At 39.6% G+C, this 23,271-nt stretch overlaps 1 protein-coding gene across 1 annotated transcript; it reads right to left on the bottom strand.

The window, feature by feature from the left end:
• Positions 1-30: 30 nt before the first annotated feature.
• On the bottom strand, positions 31-21,429 carry GPLD1 (glycosylphosphatidylinositol specific phospholipase D1). Its single transcript, XM_042868934.1, has 25 exons — positions 21,286-21,429; positions 19,305-19,360; positions 18,566-18,644; positions 17,683-17,780; positions 16,379-16,489; positions 16,049-16,097; positions 15,521-15,575; positions 14,650-14,757; positions 13,883-13,910; positions 13,637-13,776; positions 12,561-12,626; positions 11,551-11,671; positions 10,922-11,061; positions 9,067-9,253; positions 8,514-8,624; positions 7,439-7,513; positions 6,894-7,050; positions 4,649-4,790; positions 3,497-3,596; positions 3,315-3,408; positions 2,615-2,791; positions 2,121-2,281; positions 1,330-1,356; positions 1,193-1,243; positions 31-664 (listed from the first exon to the last, which is right to left on the bottom strand). Exons 1-25 carry the CDS (start codon positions 21,380-21,382, stop codon positions 587-589), a joined length of 2,508 nt encoding a protein of 835 aa, XP_042724868.1. The 5' UTR covers positions 21,383-21,429; the 3' UTR covers positions 31-586.
• Positions 21,430-23,271: the final 1,842 nt, after the last annotated feature.

Raw genomic sequence — 23,271 nt, 5'->3', positions numbered from 1 at the left:
GACTCTCACATTTACGTCCCAGTCAGCCCCTAAAGACAAATAGTAAATTTTTTATTTGGTACAGGACCTCAAATGTCAATAATCTCAAGTACAGATGCTCAAATTACTTATGTTAAACATCACCAATGGAAAGTAAAAATAACAAGATTTGAATACAAAAGTACAATAGGCCCTGTAGCTAAAGGGGCTACTGGGGAGACAAAGATATTAAGGCATCAACTAGCAGTAATTTCAGGGAAGGAAAATGTGTTAGATTTTGATGTTTGCTTAATTATTAGTTGTGTAGTAAGCAGTAGAGTGTTTGCTGCTAAACAGTGATTAATAAATCCTTTTGGTTAACCTCACAACAAAAAGTTGTTTTGGTAATTCACTTGTGAAAGTTTGCCATGGTTTAAGATCAGTGAGCATGCCTCACTCCCTGGATACTATGTGGGGTGCTACCTAGCTATCTGTACCACGTATCTACTGAAGTTTGCTGTCATGTTTTTGTTGATTTGTTAGGGGTTAAGGAAAGTATCACAGATATTACAGAGATTCTTCCTTAAAAGACCAGTTTTGCCCTGGTCTTAAAGACCACCAGGACTATTCAGAATGAGTAGAGAAAAAGCCTTCCTCCAAGTCGAGCTTTTGCTGAACTTCTCTCTGCTGCCACTACGACTTCTTTCTGTGGAGATGGATTGGAAAAAGAGTCAGCAAAGTGCAACTAAAGATGAAAGATAGCCTTAAGCTTCCCCAGTGGAAACTAGATTTTGTTTTAGTATCATATGGACGTGTTATGAGAAGAAATGGGAAAGCCACCCACCTGATCTGAACAGCATTTAACAAAACTGTTTGATGAATAGACTTTATTTCATTTGGAAAATGCTAGAACTGGTCAAATCTCGCGTCAACATAAACTCTCACCAGCAAGATCAATAGAAATATAGCTGAAGTTTAGCCTGGACTGATGCCACAGGAAAAGAGCACAAATGATTGGAAAACTACCTCATCTGCACTCATGCAGAAACCAGCAGCAATGTCTGTGCCTGTTGTTGGATTATAAGTTCTAACCTAACTTTGATGCATTCGCATTTCCAGGTGTTTCTTCATTGCACGTTTGAAGAGCAATGAGCAAGACCTGAGATGTTGACCCATACACATAAGTGATGTAGACAGATGTAACAAAGCCACCAGAAGCAATTACTTTGCTCACCTTTTTTTCAGATTTCACAGTGATGACAGAACTTCCAAATCTTGATTGTTCCTGTAAAATAATGCTACTTGTTACAATGCTATTTTTAAAGTGGGACTTTTCCATTCCTCATAGCAGTTTGTTTTCCATTTACTCACCTCAGGAGAAATGAGGACATACTGTGCCTGAAGGGAAAAAAAAAAAAAAAAGAAAAAGCTAGTGGAGAGGACCACAGTAGGAGAGGAGAAGGCCAGTGCAACAGCCCTGGCTCCCAGACAGCAAAGAAACAGAATCACACAATCGCAGGGGTTGGAAGGTACCTCTGGGGATCATCTACTCCAAACCCCCTGCTAAAGCAAGTTCCCTAATGTAGGTTGAACAGGAAAGCATCCAGGCAAATTTTGAGTATCTCCAGAGAAGAGATCTCCAGAGAGACTCCACAGCCTGTCTGGGCAACTCGTTTCAGAGCTCTGTCACCCTCACAGCAAAGTTATTTTTCATGTTCATATGGAACTTCCTGTGTTCCTGTCTGTGCCAATTGCTTTTTGTTCTGTCACTGGGCACTGCTGAAACGAGCCTGGCCCCTTCCACCTGACTCCAATCCAGTAGATCTATAAGCAATGATAAGATCCCCTCTCAGTATTCTCTAGACTCAACAGTGCCAGGTCTCTCAGCCTTCCTCACAAAGGAGATGCTTCAGGCTTCTAATCATCTTTGTGGCCCTCTGGGCTCTCTGGAAGTTCCCTGTCTTTCTTGAACTGAGGAGCCCAGAACTGGACTCAGTGCTCCAAAGTGCTTGAGAACAAACAGAAGCCAAATTACACAGATTCTGAAACAGAAGTAATTTTCTTTTTTTTTTTCTGAAACCAAGCCCAGTATTTGCATAGGATGTAATTAATTAGCTATCACTATGATCTTGCATCATGATTTCACTGTTATTTTTTCTTACCCAGTCCTCAGGACAGGGAGATATCCATGATTTGCAGTGGTCTGTCACATTCCCTGAAGATGACTGATTTCCATTATAGATGTAAACACGGCCAGCTGTCCCACCAAGCAGTACTGTGGTGATATCATTAGTTCTCAGGGGGGATGTTACAATCATTTCATCTGCAAAAATTAGAAGAATGACAGAGCTTATCAAAAGTGAAGTAATGCTGTATCACAACATGATAGTTTGAAATCAAAACATTTTAAATGGAATGGTGGTATTTAGAGGTATGTAGTGATTAAAATGGTTAAAATGTTTCAATTTCTGTTTGAATTATTTGGGATTTTAGAGATGTCTCCGCATGATGAAATATTTGTACAAGTGTTGTACAAGTAACTAAGAAGACTGAGTAAGAAGGCTGCATTCAGCACTTGTATGAGAATGTGTATGACCAATCTTGCTGCAAAGCATAAAACATTTCAACTCTGCAATTCAGATTCATCTGGCTTTACCTAGTCCATCATTATCCAGGTCACTTAAGTATGTATCTCCTCCAAAGCGAGAAAACCTTCTGTCCCCACTGAATGTACTGAGCAAAGAAGGCTTGGTGCTGTCTGCCAGATCATATATCAGAGCGAGTCCAGCTTGGTGCAACACCGAGGACAAAAATGAAATCCTAGATAGACTGTCTAGAAAGCAACAACAAAGTAAGTTGATCATCAGACATAAGAATTCATGTTTAGTACTTCAAACACCTTGACAGCAATAATAATGGCATTACACAAAATGAACCAAATTAAAAAAATGTATGAAGCACCCACCAGATAATATATGGCAGTAACTCTGGTTAGCATAGAAACAATCTCTTAGCGAAAGCAACAGGCAAAAGCACATTCTAACGACAGATATTATAGTTCCACATTTTGATTAATGCATTTCCTCACTATCCAATTCCAGAGTAAGCACAAAATACTACGTTGTTTTAATTCCAAGAACTGTGCAGTCTACTTGGAAATTACTGCTCCATAAATAATGCAACAGAAGAAAAAAATGCAAGTCACCTGTAAGTGATGACAGTGATTATTTCTAAATTTTTAAAATATTTTTACACTATATTGGCAATTAAAATTTCCCTTCTTGTTTTTGCCCTTCACTCACACAAAAACAGACATCCCAAAGCAGAAACACTTCGCAGTTCTGAGAATGACATACCTGTAGTAGGTGCACCCACCACCAATACTGTCCTGGTGATCCCAGCCACAGACATCACACCACTGGCCAGTGACAAACCCATTCTGCCCATTGCCTGTTAGATTTTAAAAACACTTATTTCCACAGAATGTCACTCTATTTCCAGTTGTTTGTAAAGCAGTATCCCACGGAGAGAGCCCTACCTTGTTTCCAATTATTGTAAACCAGGGCTTTGTGCTTGGTGGGTTATATCCATACACTTTCCCGACACTTTGTCTGACGTCCGATGAGAAGGGATTGCACCTTGAATTAGAATTTAAAGTGCTCAGATTCAGCTGTCTGTTCATCTTAAAATATTTTCCACTTTTAGTTGGGAATAACGATGGCAGCAAATCTATTTTAGAAATTCCCATTTAGGAATTTATTTTAGTCATTCTCATGTTCTAACAAGTTTTAAGATCATTTCGGCACAGACTTATCCTCCACTTCTTTAACACTCAAAATATTTTTGTGTTTAATCTGCTTTTGAGAACATTATCTGAAAATAAGTGCTATCTGTAAACACATCTAATTGTTGGCATTTTTTTGCTCCCTTCCCTCCCATCAAAAAAATCAGTTTTGGTTTCAGCTGGGATAGAGTTGTTTTCTTCAGAGTGTCTGGTAGGATGCTATGTTTTGGTTTGAGGAGAAAAAACAATGTTGATAACACATCTATGTTTATGGTTACTGCCAAACAGCGCTATACAGAGCCAAGGCCTATTTGCAATGAAGGCCCCAAGGACCTGGGAGGGAACAGAATGAGTGCAGCTGACTTAAACTGGACAAGGGAGTGTTCCATACCATATGACATCAAGCAGAAGGAGTTTTGTAGGGGTGGGAGTGCATCTGGCTCTCTTCTACTGCTCAGAGGAATAGCTGGGCATTGGTTAGGGGGTGGTGAGAAATTATGTGTGCAATGCTAGCTATATACAGTTAGATATATAAAGTCTTACATAGTCATAACTATTCTTCTTTTCTTTATCTTAGTAATTAGTTTTATCTCAAGCCATGAGTTATACTTTGCTGGGTTTTTTTGTTCTGTCCCCCATCACATTGGGAAGGGGGAGAATGAATGAACAACTCTGCTGCTGAGCCACCTGCCAGGCTGAACCACAATAAAGCACCACAAATTTTCAAGTGTCTCTAAAAAAACAAAGTCCTTGCACTGTAAATACATGAAGAAGGGCAAAGGTATAAAATAAAAACAAAAATACTCTAAAGAAGACAAAGAGGAAGCTTCCTGAAAAGCAGGAAGTCTCATCTATCACAAATCTTAACAGAATAGAGGAGAAACAAAGCAGTGGTTCATCACACACTCAAAACAATTCTTCCATGTAGGGCTACCAATCAGCAGTAATGTTGCATTCTCCAGTTGACAGCTATGAAGTGAAAATCCAAACCAAGCATAGTTTTCTTCCCCATTCACCATCCAGTTGGCATCCTCTATAGACAGAAGCCCTGACAGACCGGAAAAATGCAGATTAAATTTTGTAACCTGGCACACAAAACTCTATTAGCAATCATCTACTGATAAACTCATGCTATGGTGAGAAGTTTCTTTTAGTATTACTACCATCAATGATATGACACCAGTTATTGTGAACTTATTGCAGAGCAATGCTAAATCTGCAACTGTAGTCTTTCATCAAAGCCTTTGGTCAATGCATCCTGCTTGTAAAGAATCACAATAGCCTACATGACAGTTATCAGTCAAGTCTGCCCTGAACTGATGAGTCCTTAGGGATGGGAAAAAGCTAGAACTATTCATTGGAACTTGTAATTCTTCCAGGTTGGTGGAGGAGCATTAAATAATTCAGGCTTTAAGTCAGCAAATCATTCAATCAGTGTTTTGGTTAAAAAAAAAGAAAGTCACTGATGTTTTAAACGTTAAATGCGTTTCAGTTGTGGTTTTCAATTTCAGATAAAGTAGAATAAGCTAAAAAAACAGTAGAAGTTTTTGGAAAACTCAATTATGTGTTTCTGATGCAGCTTTGAATACCTGCATATCCCACCTCATCTTAAACTAATTTTACTTAGTCATGTATGTGGCCTTTCCTTCCCCATTCACAGCAGCCCCCATCACCTGTACTCACTAGATATTTCACTTGTAGCACTCCCCTTTGTCCACACGAAGGAGCACAGGTAATGACAGAAAATCATCTTTCAAGATACACTTGCAAATTTTCAAGGAAGACCTGTCAGTCTGCAGTTGAATCCACAGCTCCTACAAAATCACCCATTTATTTTTGTCTCACAGAGTTGCTGTCTGTGTGCAAACTAATGACTTTAGCAGGCCTGACTGTCAAAGATATTAAAATCCAGGATTGCATTCCTAGAAGGAGGATTTCATCTTCCTACAGTGTATGTTTATAAACTTTACGTTTTCATTGATCAGAATCAATTCTCGTATTATCAGACAGCATACATGACACATTGACAGTCCATAGGAAATAGGTACTGAGAGTAGTACAGGAAAAAAGTGCATGCTTACTACAAGAGGACCTTTAGCATTTTTAATTCAGTTCTTACAAAAGACTTGGTCTTTCCTTACATCTGCTGAAAGTGAGACATAGCAGGATTCACAGGGTATGATTTCTAGAAGGTGTCAGGTGTGACTTCGTGTAGGTACTGGATGAGCTAAGCAGGGGTGTTGCACAGCTTGATCTGCTGTGCACTAACACTATAGACCTGATCTTATAATCAGTGGCAGTCTTGGCCCTCGTGGCCATGAAATAGGGGAGGTCAAGAGCCTGAATGGATTAAAAAAAACAAGTAGAATGGTAGCAGAGCCTGAACTTCAGGCAAGTAGACTTTAGTTTACTCAACCAATTAGTAATTGTGAAGGTCTGAATCTTTGAATTATTCTTTGAATATAATTCAAATTATAAAAATCAAATTATTATCTGAATTACTAGGTCACAATAATCTTTGAATGATCATGGTGACTAGAAGTGCCCAAAGACTGGACAAAGGCACATGTCACTCCTATCTTCAAGGATGTCCCTAGTCAGCATCCCTAGACCCTAGGGAGGTGATGGAGCAGCTAGTCCTAGAAAGCCTTTCCAAGCACACAAAGAACAAGAAAGTCACTAGGAATAGTAAGGCATGATCACTAAGAATCATGCCTGACCAATTTGATAAGCTTCTATAAACAAAACACCATCCTTACATGTCAGGGGAGAGCAGGAAATATTGTCTTCCTGGACTTCACTAAAGCATTTGACACCTTTCCCTGCAAGATCCTCACAGAGCAGCTGGTGAAGTATGGGCTGGATGAGCAGGCAGTGAGGTAGAAAAAAAACCTGGCTGAATAATTGAGCTAGAGGATATTGATCAGTGGTGCAAAGCCCAGCTGGAGGCCAGTAATTAGCAGTATTTCTGTCCTGTTTATAATCTCCATTAACCAGCTGGATGATGGGGCGAAGTGCACCCTTAGCAAGATTATGGATGACTCAAAACTGAGAGGAGTGGCTGATAATCTGAATTATTTTATAATTAAGTAGGAACACGTGAGCAGTCATATAAAAAACAGCAGGATTAATTTTACCCAATAAATACTACCTTGGTTACTTCTGTTGAAATAAGAGTAAAATGCAGCTACAAATCCTCTCTGTTGACCACTACCAGGTGCATATGGAGAGCCAACAACCAGATCAGCGTTTTGATCTCCATCAATGTCAGCTGCCAGGAGGGACCAACCAAGATTACAGTAGGAATACTGCAATAAACAGTTAGTTTAAGCCTGAAATGGAACTTAAACCACCGATTCGTTAACAAAATAAAAGAATTTACTTCTAAAGAGCTAACTTTGCCCACTTCTGATCAAATTACCCTCCAACTCCATGACTCCAATTTTGTTTTCTTTTGTTGGAGGGCTGTTCTTCCTTTCTGTTCATCCTGCTCCCTCCCCTGAAGTGGATTACAAATGTATTTCCCATGCACAGCCAACCTAGACAAACATCTGCTCACACCATCCCTAGTTACATGTCTATATCCCCTTGCAATTAGAAGTTTGATTCCAACATCTTTTCTTTAATCCCACAGGCCCTTTTCCCTTTTACCTCACCTCCTTCTTGTGTAGCACTGTCTTAGCCTGATCAATATACCTGACAAGTTATGGTCATGTTTGGTTCAGATGCCAAGCCTCTTCCCTTAGTTCCAAAATAGACATATACAGCACCCTGAATAACAGGAAAAGCAAACACAACATGAAAAGATTTGCAAGTCAGCCCCAAGTGTGAAATCCAAGGCAAAGATCAGAGTGAAACAATTTTGTAAGGGCTATTAATACAACTGTATTTTTCCTGCCAAAGCTTTTTCATGAATTTGTCTTTTCACTCCAAGCCTAAAAATACCCAAACTGGAATGGGCATTGCTATAACCAAGTGCGTCCTCATCATACTGCAGTTTAGGAGCGAGGATGGTATAATGTATATTACATTAACTACATGCAAGTTCTTTTGACTCTCATTTTGCTTAAAATTCCTTAATGCAGTGGGATGCAGTGCCAGACACAACAGATGCTTGCAATTTTCCAAAGTTTTAGTCTACGTAGAAGCATTTAAATTAGTATTTAGGCATCTAATTTAGTATTTAAAATTCTGAAGAGCTTTAAACTTAGTGGAAATGCATTAGCCTAACAAGTTATGCTTCTCAGTTCAGGTGGAAAGAAAACATTCAGTGACCATTAACAGGAGATAATTTGGTAAGCTTCAAATTATTAAGCCACTGTAGTTTTTTGATTACTTTAGCACCTGTGTTCATGCTGCATTTTAGATATTGTCTGTTGGCCTGTGACAGCAGAGGACAAGGCTTACTGATATCAGGTTCCTTCCAGACTTTTTGTTCCTAAAAGAACAGCACACTCAGATTTTATGAATGGCTTCTATTATTTCCAGCACATCAATGCTGCAAGACTGAAATCTGATTTGCACAGAAAGTCAGCCAAAAAAAAAAAAAAAAAAAAAAGGACATATGGATAACTTTCATTGATTTAATCAAAGTATCCATGTTATAAACCTTTCTGTTTGTATTAAAAAGCGCCCTTGAACAATAACAGATATTCTTTGTCTCATTTCATTAGTCTAAAAAACATAAGCATCAATAAAAATGATCTGAGGGAAAAAAAACAAACACATATGCACAAAAAACAAGCAAACACAAAACCTGTGTACGACTTACTTTGTAACTGAGAAACTGAGATCCCACAGAAGGTGCTCCAATTGCCAGATCTGGCACTCCATCCTCATTGAAGTCCAGGACTGCCAATGCAGAACCAAATCTGCCTGAAGGCTGAAAGAAGAGGGACTGCTCTGATGAAAGTAACAAATGTTTTAAAGACAAAACGCCAAAACACAATGTACATTTGCAATCACAGCACAGGGAAGAACTGGAAACAGCTATTATAAAAATCCACCCCAACAATTATTAAGATTTTCTTATCATCGCTGTTCTCTCAAATAACAGCCATGTTAATAATACACTAATTGGGAGTGGCCTGTTCTCCTTGAGGATATGCTGTTGTTAAAATATAAGCTAATATAATGAATATAATAAGGCAGTGCTGTGCTATTTCATTTTTTGAGTCTAATGCACCACTGATGTCATGCTTACAAACGACAAGCTATTCCCTTCTGTGTGAATAATTAAATTTCCTATAGAGGATCAACTTTATTGCTCAAAAAGACCATCTGATCCTGCCCCTCAGTGTCAAGTATCTGACATGACTCCTCACCTGATGACCCTCTAGTACTTGGTCTGCGTTTTCATCTAGATCCATGTCTTCTTGTGGCAAACCTGAACGATTGCCATAGACTATATATACCCTTCCTATCTGAATGTGGCCCAGTGTGCTGTACCCCGGTGCTCCAGCTACCAGATCTTCATATCCATCCTGGTTTATGTCAGCTGAAATCATTGCCCTGTATAAGGGAGGTAACAAAACCATAGCATTAGCTGACAGACTACCTCTACATTATCAGAAAATAAATACTTTTAATTTCATGTAATTTCATGTGTCTTTCCTCATCTTTTCACTAAGGACCTACATGGCATTTTTCATATGATATAATTTATTTTTGTTTACCTGGACTAAATAAGAACAGGTTCATCTTCCACTAATGCACCTGAGATGTGTATGGACTGCTTTTTAACTGACACAAGGCATCTAAGAGCAGTCAGAACAAAACACATGAAGAAGGGCTGCTTGCATATGACACAGAACACAGAAAATGAAATTAACCATCATTTTAACCAAATCTCTAATTTAATCAATGGTCATAACAGTAGATAAACAAATGGATCACAGGCCTCAATAACATAGTAGAGGTTTAAAGGGGGAACATGGAGAGAAAGAACTACCATTGGCTGGTGTGGAGTAACCTCAAGAATTAAATCTTGAATTTTTGAATCAGAAGAAATAAACCAAAATGAGCAGCTATACAAATTTATTTCATCTCTCATCTCTAATCTCAGAATCACAGAATGGCCAGGGTTGGAAGGGACCTCAAGGATCATGAATCTCCAACCCCCCTGCCACATGCAGGGCTGCCAACCTCCACATTTAATACTAGACCAGGTTGCCCAGGGACCCATCCAACCTGGCCTTGAACATCTCCAGGTACAGGGCATCCACAGAATCATAGAATCATAGAATCACCAAGGCTGGAAAAGACCTAAAAGCTGATCCAGTCCAAACTGTTCACCTATTCCCAATAGCTCCCACTAAACCACGTCCCTCAACACAACATCCAGTCTTTCCTTGAACACCCCCAGGCTCGGTGATTCCACCACCTCCCTGGGCAGTCCATTCCAGTGCCTGACCACCCTTTCTGAAAAGTAATACTTCCTCATGTCCAGCCTGAATCTCCCCTGCCGTAGCTTGAAACCATTCCCCCTGGTCCTATCACTGATGACACGAGAGCAGAGGCCAACCCCCAGCTCACTACAACCTCCCTTCAGGAAGTTATAGAGAGCAATGAGGTCTCCCCTGAGCCTCCTCTTCTCCAGGCTGAACATTCCCAGCTTCTTCAGCCTCTCCTCATATGGCCTGTGTTCCAGACCCCTCACCAGCTTTGTTGCCCTCCTTTGAACACATTCCGGGGCCTCAATGTCTTTCTTGCAGTGAGCGCAAGAAGCAGCCTCTCTGGGCAGCTGTTCCAGCACCTCACCACTCTCTCTGTAAAGAATTTCCCTCTGACATCCAACCTAAATCTCCCCTCCCTCAACTTAAAAACATTTCCCCTTGTCCTGCTGTTATCAACCTTTTCAAAGAGTTGGTTCCCCTCCTGTTTGCAGGCTCCGTTTAGGTATTGAAAGGCTGCAATGAGGTCACCCCGCAGCCTTCTTTTCTCCAGGCTGAACAAGCCCAGCTCCCTCAGCCTGTCTTTGTAGGGAGATGCTCCAGCCCCCTGATCATCTTTGTGGCTCTCCTCTGAACCCTCTTCAACAGGTAGTGGCCATCAGTCCACAAGACCACACCTGAAGGTCTGGATTCTAACAAGTATCCAAAGAATAAAAATCAATATTCTGGTAGGTACACAAATTTTTCAGAAATTAGGAGGGAGGCTTGAAAAAAAAAAAGTACAAACCATCCAAGTCTAGCATATGGCGAAGCAAGAAAATATGAAGATACTGGCTTGGGGATGTACTTAGAGGATTTTTGATGTGTAGTTGCTATCACTCTCCAGACAGTTTTTGCAAAAGCACGATTTATGAATCGGAGGGAATTCTGAAATAAAAATAAGTGAGACACAAGAATTTGTGAACCGTAGGCTGAAACAGTACAGACGACCTCCAAAAACAAGTCATCATCAGTGGAAAACACCACATTGATCTAAATCAACTCTGATTTGGGTCATAAGCACTGCTTTAGAAAGAGACAAAAAGTCTGTATGCCTTAGATTAGGTTGAAGTTTTTTAACTTCAAAAAGTGATCATATGATTCCATAAAATTTAATGCTAAAGATGTATTTTTGTCATTTTGACACTGTAAAATATGTTCTAACCTCACTACAAAATGAGGAAAAATCCCAAGGCTTTAGTATTTATGATGTACTTCATATCTACATCATATACGATTTTACAGTGGTTGCCAGAATCTCCATGAAGTGAGAGGCTACAGTTTACATCCTGAGACCACAAACAGCACCTCAGACAGAAATTAAAACAGTTTTATCCAGAGCTGAATTGTACCTGACACATGCCACATCTCACTTACTGTTGCCCAAGACTGTATATTGAAGTGAACTCCTCTCTCTGTATACGTTATATTCTTTTCAAATGTCTTTGGAAGTGAAGAAGTTGTATTTTTGTGATGTTCATTTTTTGAGTGTTTGCTTCTGTTAAAATAAAAAGGCACTAATAACAATTAATACAACGGAATTAATGATGTTTTTTATAGCAAAGCAAGGAGAAATAATCATCTTGCCTTTTGAATCCAGAATTACCAAAGCTACATGCCTGTTTCTTGACTTCACACACCATTTTTTCTCTTTCCCCACAAAAGAAGTTAATTTTTTGCTGTAGTTACATTTTGCCAGTCGTTTTCACTTGTTTCAGATATTTCCACTATTTCAATGAAATTACTCTTCCTCAACAAATAAGTTTATTACTACCTAGCCCTGGCCAGAATTCTGCTCCAACTTATAACTGCTGATGTTGGTGTGGTGTTAGTTGAGGAGAGCACCCAAGGACAAGAGCTCTTTTCTCAGCTAAGGTAAGAGCTTGAAGATAAAAACTCTCACAGTAAATATGCAATAAAATAAATGTAATTAGTATCTCAACCCATAAGGTTTCATAACCCCATATACTGATTTAGCTATGGTTGCTGCTGCTCTTTTCATCTAATCATAGGCATCAGTTTATTATTATTCTTCATAGTAAATTAAAGACAGACTTTAGTAAAGTGAACTCTTTGCTTTCTTGTCCTCTCTTTACTCAGCATGGCTATTTTCAAGGACGCACTGTTGTCTTTGAGGATGTGTTTTTTATCACATCTTTTTGTTCTTTATTTCTTTCCCACCATTATCTCCCTGTAAGGAACATTCCACTGTCCTAATGTGACTGAAGTTGTAAATTAAACCATTAATACTTGTTGCAAGTAAGCTAAGAAAGTTCTGAAGGAAAAAAAAATAGATCTCTCATTTTCAATAGCTCACTGTCCACATTAGGGAAAGACTGACTCTTCTGTCACCAGTATTAAGTCTTTGAACCTTTAGTTATACTTACAGGTAGTTATCCTTGTGGTCCCTTGTACAGTTTATAAACAGAGGGTTCTCAGGCAGAAAGCAGCCACTAAAAAAATATTCAGAATGTGTTTTGAAGATTTTCTTGCAATGCAAGTGAAACTAAAGCTTCAACATTTATCCTTACTGATTCTCCTGTTGGAAGGCATCAACTTTCTAAAGAAGCTCTGCTTAATCAATTTCAGGAAGGTATCACAAGCCATAGAAACTCCTTTGATGTGTATTTTAATGGCCTTGATTGTACTTAATGACTTAGGTTCTATATGAATCTTGCATGTCTCCACTCATTTAATGAAACTGATTGGAACATGTCCTGCTAATTCTATTAATAGTATTAATAGAATAAATAGAAAAGAATTATTTTTTACAGTCTTTTAATGAAAATGATATTTTGGAACAAAGAACTCAACTGATTATGCCATATCATGTCCAAACATTATTTCCCAAAATATCTCTGTTAACATTATCCATTAGATGTATGGATTATTTCCCATGGTCTTATAATGTTATTTATAGTAAAGTTACACTTGTACCAAGGCAATACAGGGCCAGAACTTCAATAAAAACATGATATTTTGAATATAAGCCCAAACTTCCAATGCTAGAACATCCATTCTTACTGTTTATATTCCTATCTGCTTGCATTACCTGCAGGGAGCATTTGGCCTCCTCTAGGAAGGATCATCTCCGCCAGCTGATGAGAGCAGTCACATAGTGCAAGCACTGCTCAGATCACCAGGCCAGGAAGAACCTCAGTGTGGCTATGAAACACTTGTGCACACCATTGGATACGTCTTAAAGAATGCCCCAGGTTTCCCCAGTTGAGTATCTGCTGGGCATGACCCAGCTTTGCATGGAGAGAAGAATGTGACCATGTTGCAAATGCAGTCTCAGGGTCCATGCTTTCCTCTGTGCATCTGGTCAAAGAACAGGCATACTTCCTTTGGTCCACATGAGGATTTAAAGTGTTTATTCTAGGAAATGACCTGCTTTCAGAAGGATTAAATGTGTGCCAGAGCTTGAATACTATATCTAATGTTGCAAGAAACACAGTGTTACCTGACTCCATTCTCTAGCATTCGGCTCATCTGCTCAAAAATATTGTTTGTCCAGAATGCCATGTCATCTACTCCTCCAAGGAAATATTCATGGAACTTTTCCACCAGAAATGGAGATTTACTGGCGTATGTTGGAAAGAGCTAAGAGACAAGCAACATACTCAGTAAAACGGATAGTAAAATGGATCACACTCTCTTTACATTACATATTCAACCCAAAAAAATAAACCAAAAAGAGCAAACTAACCTTGGCAACAGCAAGCCTTTCTCCATGTCTGAAAAAAAATAAATCACAATTCTTCAGAAATCAACAAATTTAACTTAAAAACATTTCATGATTTGTAAGCTTCTTTTCAAGGTTTCTGTACTTCTGCATGTGGTAAATACTATGCAAATAATTACATTTCCTTCTTAGTTGTTAATAGGATTTTAATGTGAAAAGTAACAATTTTAACTGTACTGTAGCTCTTAATCTGGAGGGATTTACAGTGCTTTTAAATACTGCACATCTGGTAGTAATTAACTGAAATAAAGAATACAGCTAGGTGGTTTAAGGTCTTCCAAGCAGGCATTGTGAGATAGCAAAAATGTCATAGTTCTTGTCTCTATGAATTATTCTTGGATTTGATAGGATATACACAAACAGTAGGTAAACTGTCCATTTAAGTATGCATATTGGGCTTCATTACCTTAAAATTACATTGCTAACATGTCACAGTGCAACAATACTTGAAGACTTGGCTGTTCTCAAATAAACAGGCCTAAATATGTTCAATGCATAAACCTGTTAAATAGCTTAGACACAGAAGCTATGGTGTAATAACAAAACTAACAGCCATTTAAGGAGTCCAAATATGTATTTTAGACTTTAAGAAAAAAAAAAAAAGTACCTCATGATTTTTGTATTCCTGGCCTCAAAGCATAATTTTCTGAGCTAGCATTTCAAGCCAGATTATCATCTTTTTCCTATATAAGTTTCACAAAGGAAAATCTACAGAAAGCTATCCAACTTACAGCTCAAGAAACAGCAGGTAAGTGCAGTCAGTAATTGTGCTTTCAGTTATGATCTCTCTTCCATAAAATTCCTTATAGATAGAGGCTAGGTCTTTGACAGGTACATACCTAAGAACAAGACTGAGGTATTGTAAAAGTTTTTCCACATCACCTGGTAAAAGATAATTCAGTTTCTGTAACAGCTATAGCCATGGCTGGTTAGTTTCCACTCTTCCTCTACTGGTTCCCTGGTGTGGTGATCACATAACCTCCAAACCTCCACTGTTGCCAAACCTATTCCAATTCAACTCCATTCCTAGCCAAAAGGATGGTGCTCATATTTTGCTATCTCAACATTTCTCAGAGATACGTCAGAGGTGATGAAGTTGAGGAGATAATTGATCATCTTCTATACCTAGAGGAACTATCTTTCATGTCAATAAGACTCAAATGGCCTACCACACCAGGTCTTTCATTTAAAAATGGCAAGAAAACAAGCATGCCTATTTAAAACTGCTGCTTCTTTTTATGCTTTGAAAGCCTGTCTGAATTCCTCAGTATCTATAGCCATAAACATCCCCAATGCCCTAAAATTAAAATGGTGATCTAAGTGAGACATTACCTGCACATTCAAATAATTGGTAGGACATTCCAAGAAGCAATTTTTTGTTATCTATAATTATGATTTCCATCAGAGTTAAAGAATAAATCTTTATTGCTGTATTGCAACATCTAAAACTCTTTTTTTTCTGTCCTCCCAGTTCTTTATGTCAGAGAACACAAAATATGCATATGAGGAATATTCCTGTAGCAAAGGTTTTGAAAGAAAAGTACAGAATAAACTGAGATAATTACTGGAGTGGTTAACCTCTGCTGAAGGCCATTCTCTTACCAGTTTGGTGTCAGGTAACTGAAGTCCAGCTCAAACTGACTCAGTACATCTCCTCCTGTAGATGGAGGAATAAAAAGCAAACAAGCAAAACACAAAACCCAACAAACATGTAAGTATCTGACAAGGATAAGTGTGAATGGATCTAATATGGCTATGCTGTATATTTTTATATGGCACCCAAATCTTGGTCATTTAAAATATAGAAATGGTTCACCTGAAAGAATACTGCATATTTTGTACTTCCAGACAATAGCAAAAATGGTGTCAAATTTAAAATCCAAGGAGTGACTCCGTTTAACCTTTAGCATACTTCAGCCTGTGTTTTGGCTTTAAGTCAAGGATCTATATGCCCTATTGCACCTCCTGAAACACAAAACATGCAGACAGGGATAGCAGGATTTTGCAAGCTGCAGGAGAGTCTTGTGACTTTCACTACACAGGGTAAGAGCCAGAGTCACCAATTGTGCTTTTCATGTGTACTAGGTATCCCAACACGAAGGATCTATGTTCAGCAAACAGAAATATTACCAAAATCTCCAACACTGTGAGCTTCTGAATATGAACCATGAAAATCAACCTGGAGAAAGAAAAAAAAAACATAAACAAAACACCTTGCTGATCACTTTACTCATCCTACAATACAAACACAAGAGCAGAATCAAATTGTCCAAACAGCTCTGAAGCTTGTAGGTCCCAAACCTGACTTACTTTGTTCATACAGACTTTGTGACATTGTGTCTCTCTCAAAATTTTCCTGATTCAGGAGTACAGCTTTTGTCTTCTTTCTGTACCAGACTCCAGAGCTGAACTAGCAATACTAACAGTTCCAGTCACGTTAATAGAATAATCCAAACTTACTTCTCCCATGGCTTTTAAAAATCCTTGGTTGATGCCCAGGCTGTGCCAGCTAACATCTGCCACCATATGTGAGGCAATTCCAAACAGGAAAGCCACCAGCTTCTCTGTAGCCTGCACAATAACAATACACATGTAGTACCATCCATAATTTTATTCCTGTCTTTTTTGTTTTACATTACTCAAAGCTGCAATGGATAATCTATTGCAATCCAAGAATTTAGCACAACAGAACAGTGAGCACTCATTCCTTGATACTGGAGAATTGTTTTTGTAACTTGACGATCTGTAAGCACTTCATTCAAGGCCATGAAGTTAAATGGCTGATGTGAGAACACAGCCTGTGTGCTTCCAGTCAGATACGTGTTTTGGGACTAGGGACAAACTCTTCCCCTCCCAAGGAGTGAAATTCTTCTGCCACTTGAAGTACTGTGCAAATACACACAGAGAAGAGAAACAGGACTTGCACTCCTGTGCAAGTGCTATTCATTGTAAAAGCTTTTGACTAAAGCCAAGTTACTCATTTTATCCCTACAAACAAAAAAGTTATCCAGAATAAACTTATGAGCAACACAAATTTCATTTCACTTCTTCAGAAAAGATTCCTCTATATCAAATCCTTGTTAGTTCCAGAGGCCATTAAAAAAATCTGTAATCAAGTCACAAGTTTTGGATGAATTTATAGTTCCTGAAGTTAAACAGTTCACACTTTAGTATCACTACAGGCCAGTCAAAAAGCAGGCAGATTTCTGTGTATTTTTAGATAGTGAATACACTCAAATGCTGCTCCAACTGTAAAGTTCTGTTGTGCAGTGAGAGAATGGCAAATACTCCAACAAGGAAAAGAAAACAGCAGGACTTTTAAAATCATTCTCACTTCCAACAATCTGTTCTTCCTCTCCCCTGGTATAAAAAAGAGCAAATCAGGATTAAGTCCAAGTATGAATTCTAAACTAGGTCTGGTTTTCAAATGGCAAACACTCAGCCAGATCTGACAGTTATGCAAGTACTCAAAACCACCAATCACATTTAAAAATTTGGACCTACAAAATACACCAAAAGCACCAGAGCACATTAGAGACAATAGATTTTATGTGGAAGCTGTTAACTTTTTGTCTGGTAAAGATGAAAGCAAGATTTCAACTTTTCCTCTATCAGCAGAGATTTTAGTTTTAAAATCTTATGTATTCTTTCACATTTCCCAAAGGATAAAGCTGCAAAAACAAGGGAAGCTGAAGAAGGCAGCAACAAGTGCAGTCAAATAGAACAATAGAAAGTCATTTCAAAAGTTAAAGAACTTTTCTTACCTCTTCCCAAGGCTGAGGATAATTCCTTCTGATGTAGTGAATACTTGCATTAAGAAATGGTGACCAGTGAGTATCTTCAGACACATCATGGTATATCCCTATTGCAACAGAATTATATCTGTATTTATTAATATTTGTTTAAAATAAGGGGTTCTCCATGAAAACAAACAGATCTTTGCTCAATTCCATATTGCACAGGTGCTACATTTTGCAATCTGTTTATATAGCAAAAGCCAAATTAGCTATATTTTCTGTATGATTTCTACTGACAGAAGAGATGCTAGATGCTTACATGACTGCGTTTGATGCATCCAAAAATTTTGTGCCTGCTCCCTTTCTCTGTAAGTGTGATACAAAGAAATACTGCCTTCCAAGTGGAGAGGAGAGGGAGAAGCTCTGAGTAAATTAAAGCTTCAAAGTATATAGCAGAAAAAATGATGGGCATAGCAGCCAACTCAGTACCTTCAAGGCAGTTACCACTCACCCAGGGCTAAGCAGGGCTACCATCAGCTGTTCCTTTGCAGCTACTAGGACTTAGAAAAATGATCATTTCATCCTCTCAATTTCTCTCTAGATGGGTACTCTGCAATCTAACCTATTTCAGTCAAACAGCATCCTTACATCAAATTGCTCCACGTGCCAAACAGCTAAATGTACTCAAAATCTGTTTTCTGAAAACGTTTTCAAGCCTGTTAGTTTGCTACCAAGTTCTACAAAGAAAGGCTCAGAATTCTAACAAAAAGTGTGGATGCTTTTATAGGAAGGTACTTTTGGTCACATTCGATTTCTTACAGCACATTTACATTCAGCCCTATTAAATTCTGTAGAGTTTTTACATGACAACACAGTGGTTACAATATTGGACTCAAAAATCTTTTCTTACCACGTTTGCAGATTGGAGGATAAAAAGCATCAGGATAAATGCTCCCGGCCTGAAATGCATCTTGGTGGTTTAGTAACAACTGAGAAAAGGAGTTGGAAAAGAAATCAGAATGCTCTTACATAGCAAAAAACCAAGTCCTACTGTCAGTATCAAAGATAAATACTGCCAGTGAGATGTGCCATTATTTCAGTGCCATCATCCTCCCTCCCACCACTCCAGACCCTGTAAGTGAAATTAAGCTGGTCAGTACACACTATAATTTGAAAGGCCATTGAGGAAAGGACAGATGTGATATAAGTTAGGTACTGGTGAAGCCACCTTCAGGAAGTGCCCCCTCCTCTTGACTAGACTCAAAGCCTGGGCTGCTAACTGGCGTCCTCTGAGTCACACCTTGGATGTCTAAAGCAGATAAAACATCCATGAAAAACATCACTGCTTCCTTTGGGTGATCTCCTACTATCATAAGAGATCATGTTATCTTTAGATTGTCATAAATGATACTGACAATGTTCTTCATGAAAAACAAATATGTTTTGTTTGTGCACATGCATACGTGTTTATGAAAACTGTCTGTACATTTGAAGTGGTCTGCTAGATTGTGTAACAAAAAAGGAAAAAAAAATCCAGCCCAGGCACAGCAGTTACACACATATTACTGAGAACGAAATAAAGCAAGGTTAGAAGACAGAAGAAGACTCAGAGGAAAGGTACAACATTGAGAAATAATATTGCTTCTTACCTGTCTATAATCGACATTCCCTTCATGTTTGGTGAAAAATTCCAGAGCTCTATGTGCTAAAAAACAACATATGGAAGTATTGGTTCACACCAGCCAATGGTTGTTAGATGCATTATCAAAAATAGATTAAACTGCATTATCATAACTAAACCAAACGGCACAGCCATATGAAGTATAATTTCTTAACAAATGCATGAAGAAGTCTCCTTATCTAGGGATCTAATGCAGAAATGCTGTTTCTGGGGCACATCTGGCCATGGAGTCTCAGCAGTCCCTCTCTCACTTCAGCTCTCAAGCTGACAAACAGAGATGACAGTGCCTAACAGCAAGGAAAAAGGAAAACTTCATATACAGAATTGATTCCTGACACTGATCACAGCCAGAACATAGGTACCACAAATCTCTAACTGCAAAGGACACATATGAATCATGTTTAACTTTCACTGTCCTCAGGAATAAACGTGAATACTGGACAGTTTAATTGATTATTAACAAGCATGAAGAACAACAAGTCAGTAAAATCAATAACACTATTTATTCATTGAAATAAAGCTTACTGCCAAACTGATCATTCAGCAAGTACAACAGAAGAATGAAACTAACTTATCCCTTTCCTTGAGTGATATTTCACTTTGAATATTACCCGCTGTTGTTCTAAACCATCCTCATTCAAATATGTGAAGAGGCACTTAATGACCAGCCTTGCACCAAAAGAGGATTTACATTCAAAAGTAAAAAAAATACAGAAGGCTTCCATGTCTCAGCCCGCTCAACAGACATCGATTCCAGTGCCTGGGATTCTCAGGTGGGCAGTTTCTGTCTCCCTCCCTGTCTTCCCTCACTCCTCACATGGGCTCACCCTGATCCAGAGCTCTATGATTCTGTCAAGTCTCCACAAGAGGCAGTGGCTGCCCTCTCAGCCTGCTTCCAAAAACACAGCAAGTAGGGCACAGCACTGCACTGCTCAGCACTCCAAATGAGATCCACATTTTGAACAGGAAGAACTTTTCACCACTTAAAGCACTTGCAGGAATGTATCCAGGATCGACTTCAGTTTGAGATTTGAAGCAGGAGGGCTGTTTTCTGCAGAATTGCTTTTCCTGGAATACTCCATGTTTGCATTTGGAAATAACTTCCAGTATCTTATCATAACAGACTTCTATCTGTCTATAATGGAAGCATGCATTTTAGCAGTGTCAGAGCTGAGCCCAGGCAAGATGGTCAAAGTTTTTTCTAAATGCTGATCTGACAGCTAAGAGTACACAGAACATCTCAGACAACCAAGGTCTTTAAATTATGTAAATATAGGTTTTCTGTAGCATGCTTGCTTGGTCAGAGAAAAATGACTGCTTTGGGACAGATCTGTAAGACCGTGTTTCTCCTTACAGATATTTTGTAAGTGCTTTGTATTCTGTCAAACCCATCGTTTCAAGTTTTCAGAAGCTCATATTCAGTAATTAGGGCTCTGGGCTTCCAGGCCTCCCAGAAAGAGATACAGAATAAAGTTTTTCATTAAGTTAATTCACATATGATGCAGCTATGACTGTTACTTGAAAACTAAGTTACTAAAAAAGGTTTATGTTATTCTCTACTTTGTACTTCTATACAAAAATACATTAACTTAAAAGAAAGATGAGTGTTTCTTTCCTTTCTCCAAGAGGGAAGCACTTATGTCAGACTCACAGACACAAAGATTTCAGTTACATAATGCCCGTGTTTCAGAAAACAGAACAGTATGCAACCAAACTGATTCAAGCAGTATGGTTATAAAAACATCACAGTTAAGGTTCAAATGACAAAAGAAGAAGAACTCATTCAATCCATGTATTATTACTTTTATTATTAATTACTATTATTTAAACAACGTGGAACGCTCATTGCTTTCACCTTATTCCCTCCCTCTGCTTTTCAGCCATCTGAATTTACTTTTCTTCCCAAGCAATTCAAAACACACGAAAATTTCATTCTGAATATGCCTTACCTATTTCAACATGCGTTGAAATTCCACTTGGAATACATTTGTGGAAGAAATTGTACAGTATAATCATCAAAACAGACCAGCTCTTCAGACCAGCCATGATGCTGTGACGCTTGCTCAAGCTGTGCTTTTAGAAGCCTGCAGCAGTAGCAGTGACCTTTGAAATGTGGGTTACGGCACACATTTTGTCTTTCAGACCTATTGCTGACACAGCAAGCAAGCTATTGTGGTATTGGTAGCACCGTTTTATACCTTTACCTCAAATAAAATAGTTTGTTTTTTTTTTAAAATAAGTAATTTATAGGTGTTCCCCCCTCTCTCTCTGGGATTTTGGCAGTGTAATTGCCATCACTGCACAAGAGCAGAGAGATTTATTTTAACCCACAGCACAAAGGAGAAGGGCAGCCTCCCAGAGGATGTCTGCCTCACTGCACATTTAACTTACAACACTACAAGATTTTCCCCCAACAAAAATAAATGGAAGCCAGTTGCCAAAGCAGTATTAATAGGAACACACTAGTTCCAGAACTGAAGGTAATAGAATCACAGAATCACAGAATCGTAGGGGTTGGAAGGGACCTCCAGAGATCGTCGAGTCCAACCCCCTGCCAAAGCAGGTTCCCTACAGCAGGTCGCACAGGTCGGCATCCAGGCAGGTCTTGAACATCTCCAGAGAAGGAGACTCCACCACCTCCCTGGGCAGCCTGTTCCAGCGCTCCGTCACCTCACTGTAAAGAAGTTCCTTCGCACATTTGTGTGGGACTTCCTATGCTGCAGTTTCCAGCCGTTTCCCCTTGTCCTGTCTCCACTCACCACTGAAAACAGTCTGGCCTCGCCATTCTACCCCCACACCTTAGATACTGATAGGCCTGGATCAGGTCCCCTCTCAGTCTTCTTTTCTCAAGGCTGAACAGACCCAGTTCACTCAGCCTTTCCTCATAGGAGAGATGCTCCAGGCCCTTCACCATCTTTGTGGCCCTCCGCTGGACTCTTTCCAAGAGATCCCTGTCTTTTTTGTACTGGGGGGCCCAGAACTGGACGCAGTGCTCCAGATGAGGCCTTACCAGGGCAGAGTAGAGGGGGAGGATCACCTCCCTCGACCTGCTGGCCACGCTCTTTTTAATGCACCCCAGGATGCCATTGGCCCTCTTGGCCACAAGGGCACACTGCTGGCTCATGGCTGACCTGTTGTCCACCAGGACACCCAGGTCCCTCTCCACAGAGCTCCTCTCCAGCAGCTCATCCCTCAAATTGTACCGGTGCATGCAATTATTCCTCCCCAGATGCAAGACTCTACACTTGCTTTTGTTAAACCTCATCCGGTTTTTTTCTGCCCAGCTCTCCAGCCTATCCAGGTCTTGCTGAATGGCAACACAGCCTTCAGGCGTGTCAGCCAATCCTCCCAACTTCGTATCATCAGCAAACTTGCTGAGGGTGGCCACTGTCCCCTCATCAAGGTCATTGATGAAGATGTTGAACAAGAGCGGACCCAGCACAGACCCCTGAGGAACACCACTGGTTACAGGCCTCCAACCGGACTCTGCACCGCCAACGATGACCCTCTGCGCTCTGCCAGTCAGCCAGTTCTCAACCCACCTCACTGTCCACTCATCTGTCCCACACTTCCTCAGCTTTGTTATAAGGATGTCGTGGGGGACAGTATCAAATGCCTTGCTGAAATCAAGGTAGACTACATCCACTGCTCTCCCCCCATCCACCCAGCCAGAGACAACATCATAGAAAGCTACCAGGTTGGTCAAGCACAACCTCCCCCTTGTGAACCCGTGCTGACTACTCCTGATAACCTCCTTTTCTTCCAGTTGTCTGGAGATGACATCCAGCACCAGCTGTTCCATCACCTTTCCAGGGACAGAGGTGAGGCTGACTGGCCTATAATTGCCTGGATCTTCCTTCTTCCCCTTTCTGAAGACCAGAGTGACATTGACTATCCTCCAGTCTTTGGGCACCTCCTCCGTCCTCCAAGACCTC

The sequence above is a fragment of the Lagopus leucura genome, unplaced genomic scaffold, assembly GCF_019238085.1.
Source record: "Lagopus leucura isolate 7727_CA_CO unplaced genomic scaffold, USGS_WTPT01 Super-Scaffold_100002, whole genome shotgun sequence".
Lineage (NCBI taxonomy): Eukaryota > Metazoa > Chordata > Aves > Galliformes > Phasianidae > Lagopus > Lagopus leucura.
This window is presented reverse-complemented; position numbering and strand designations above follow the sequence as displayed.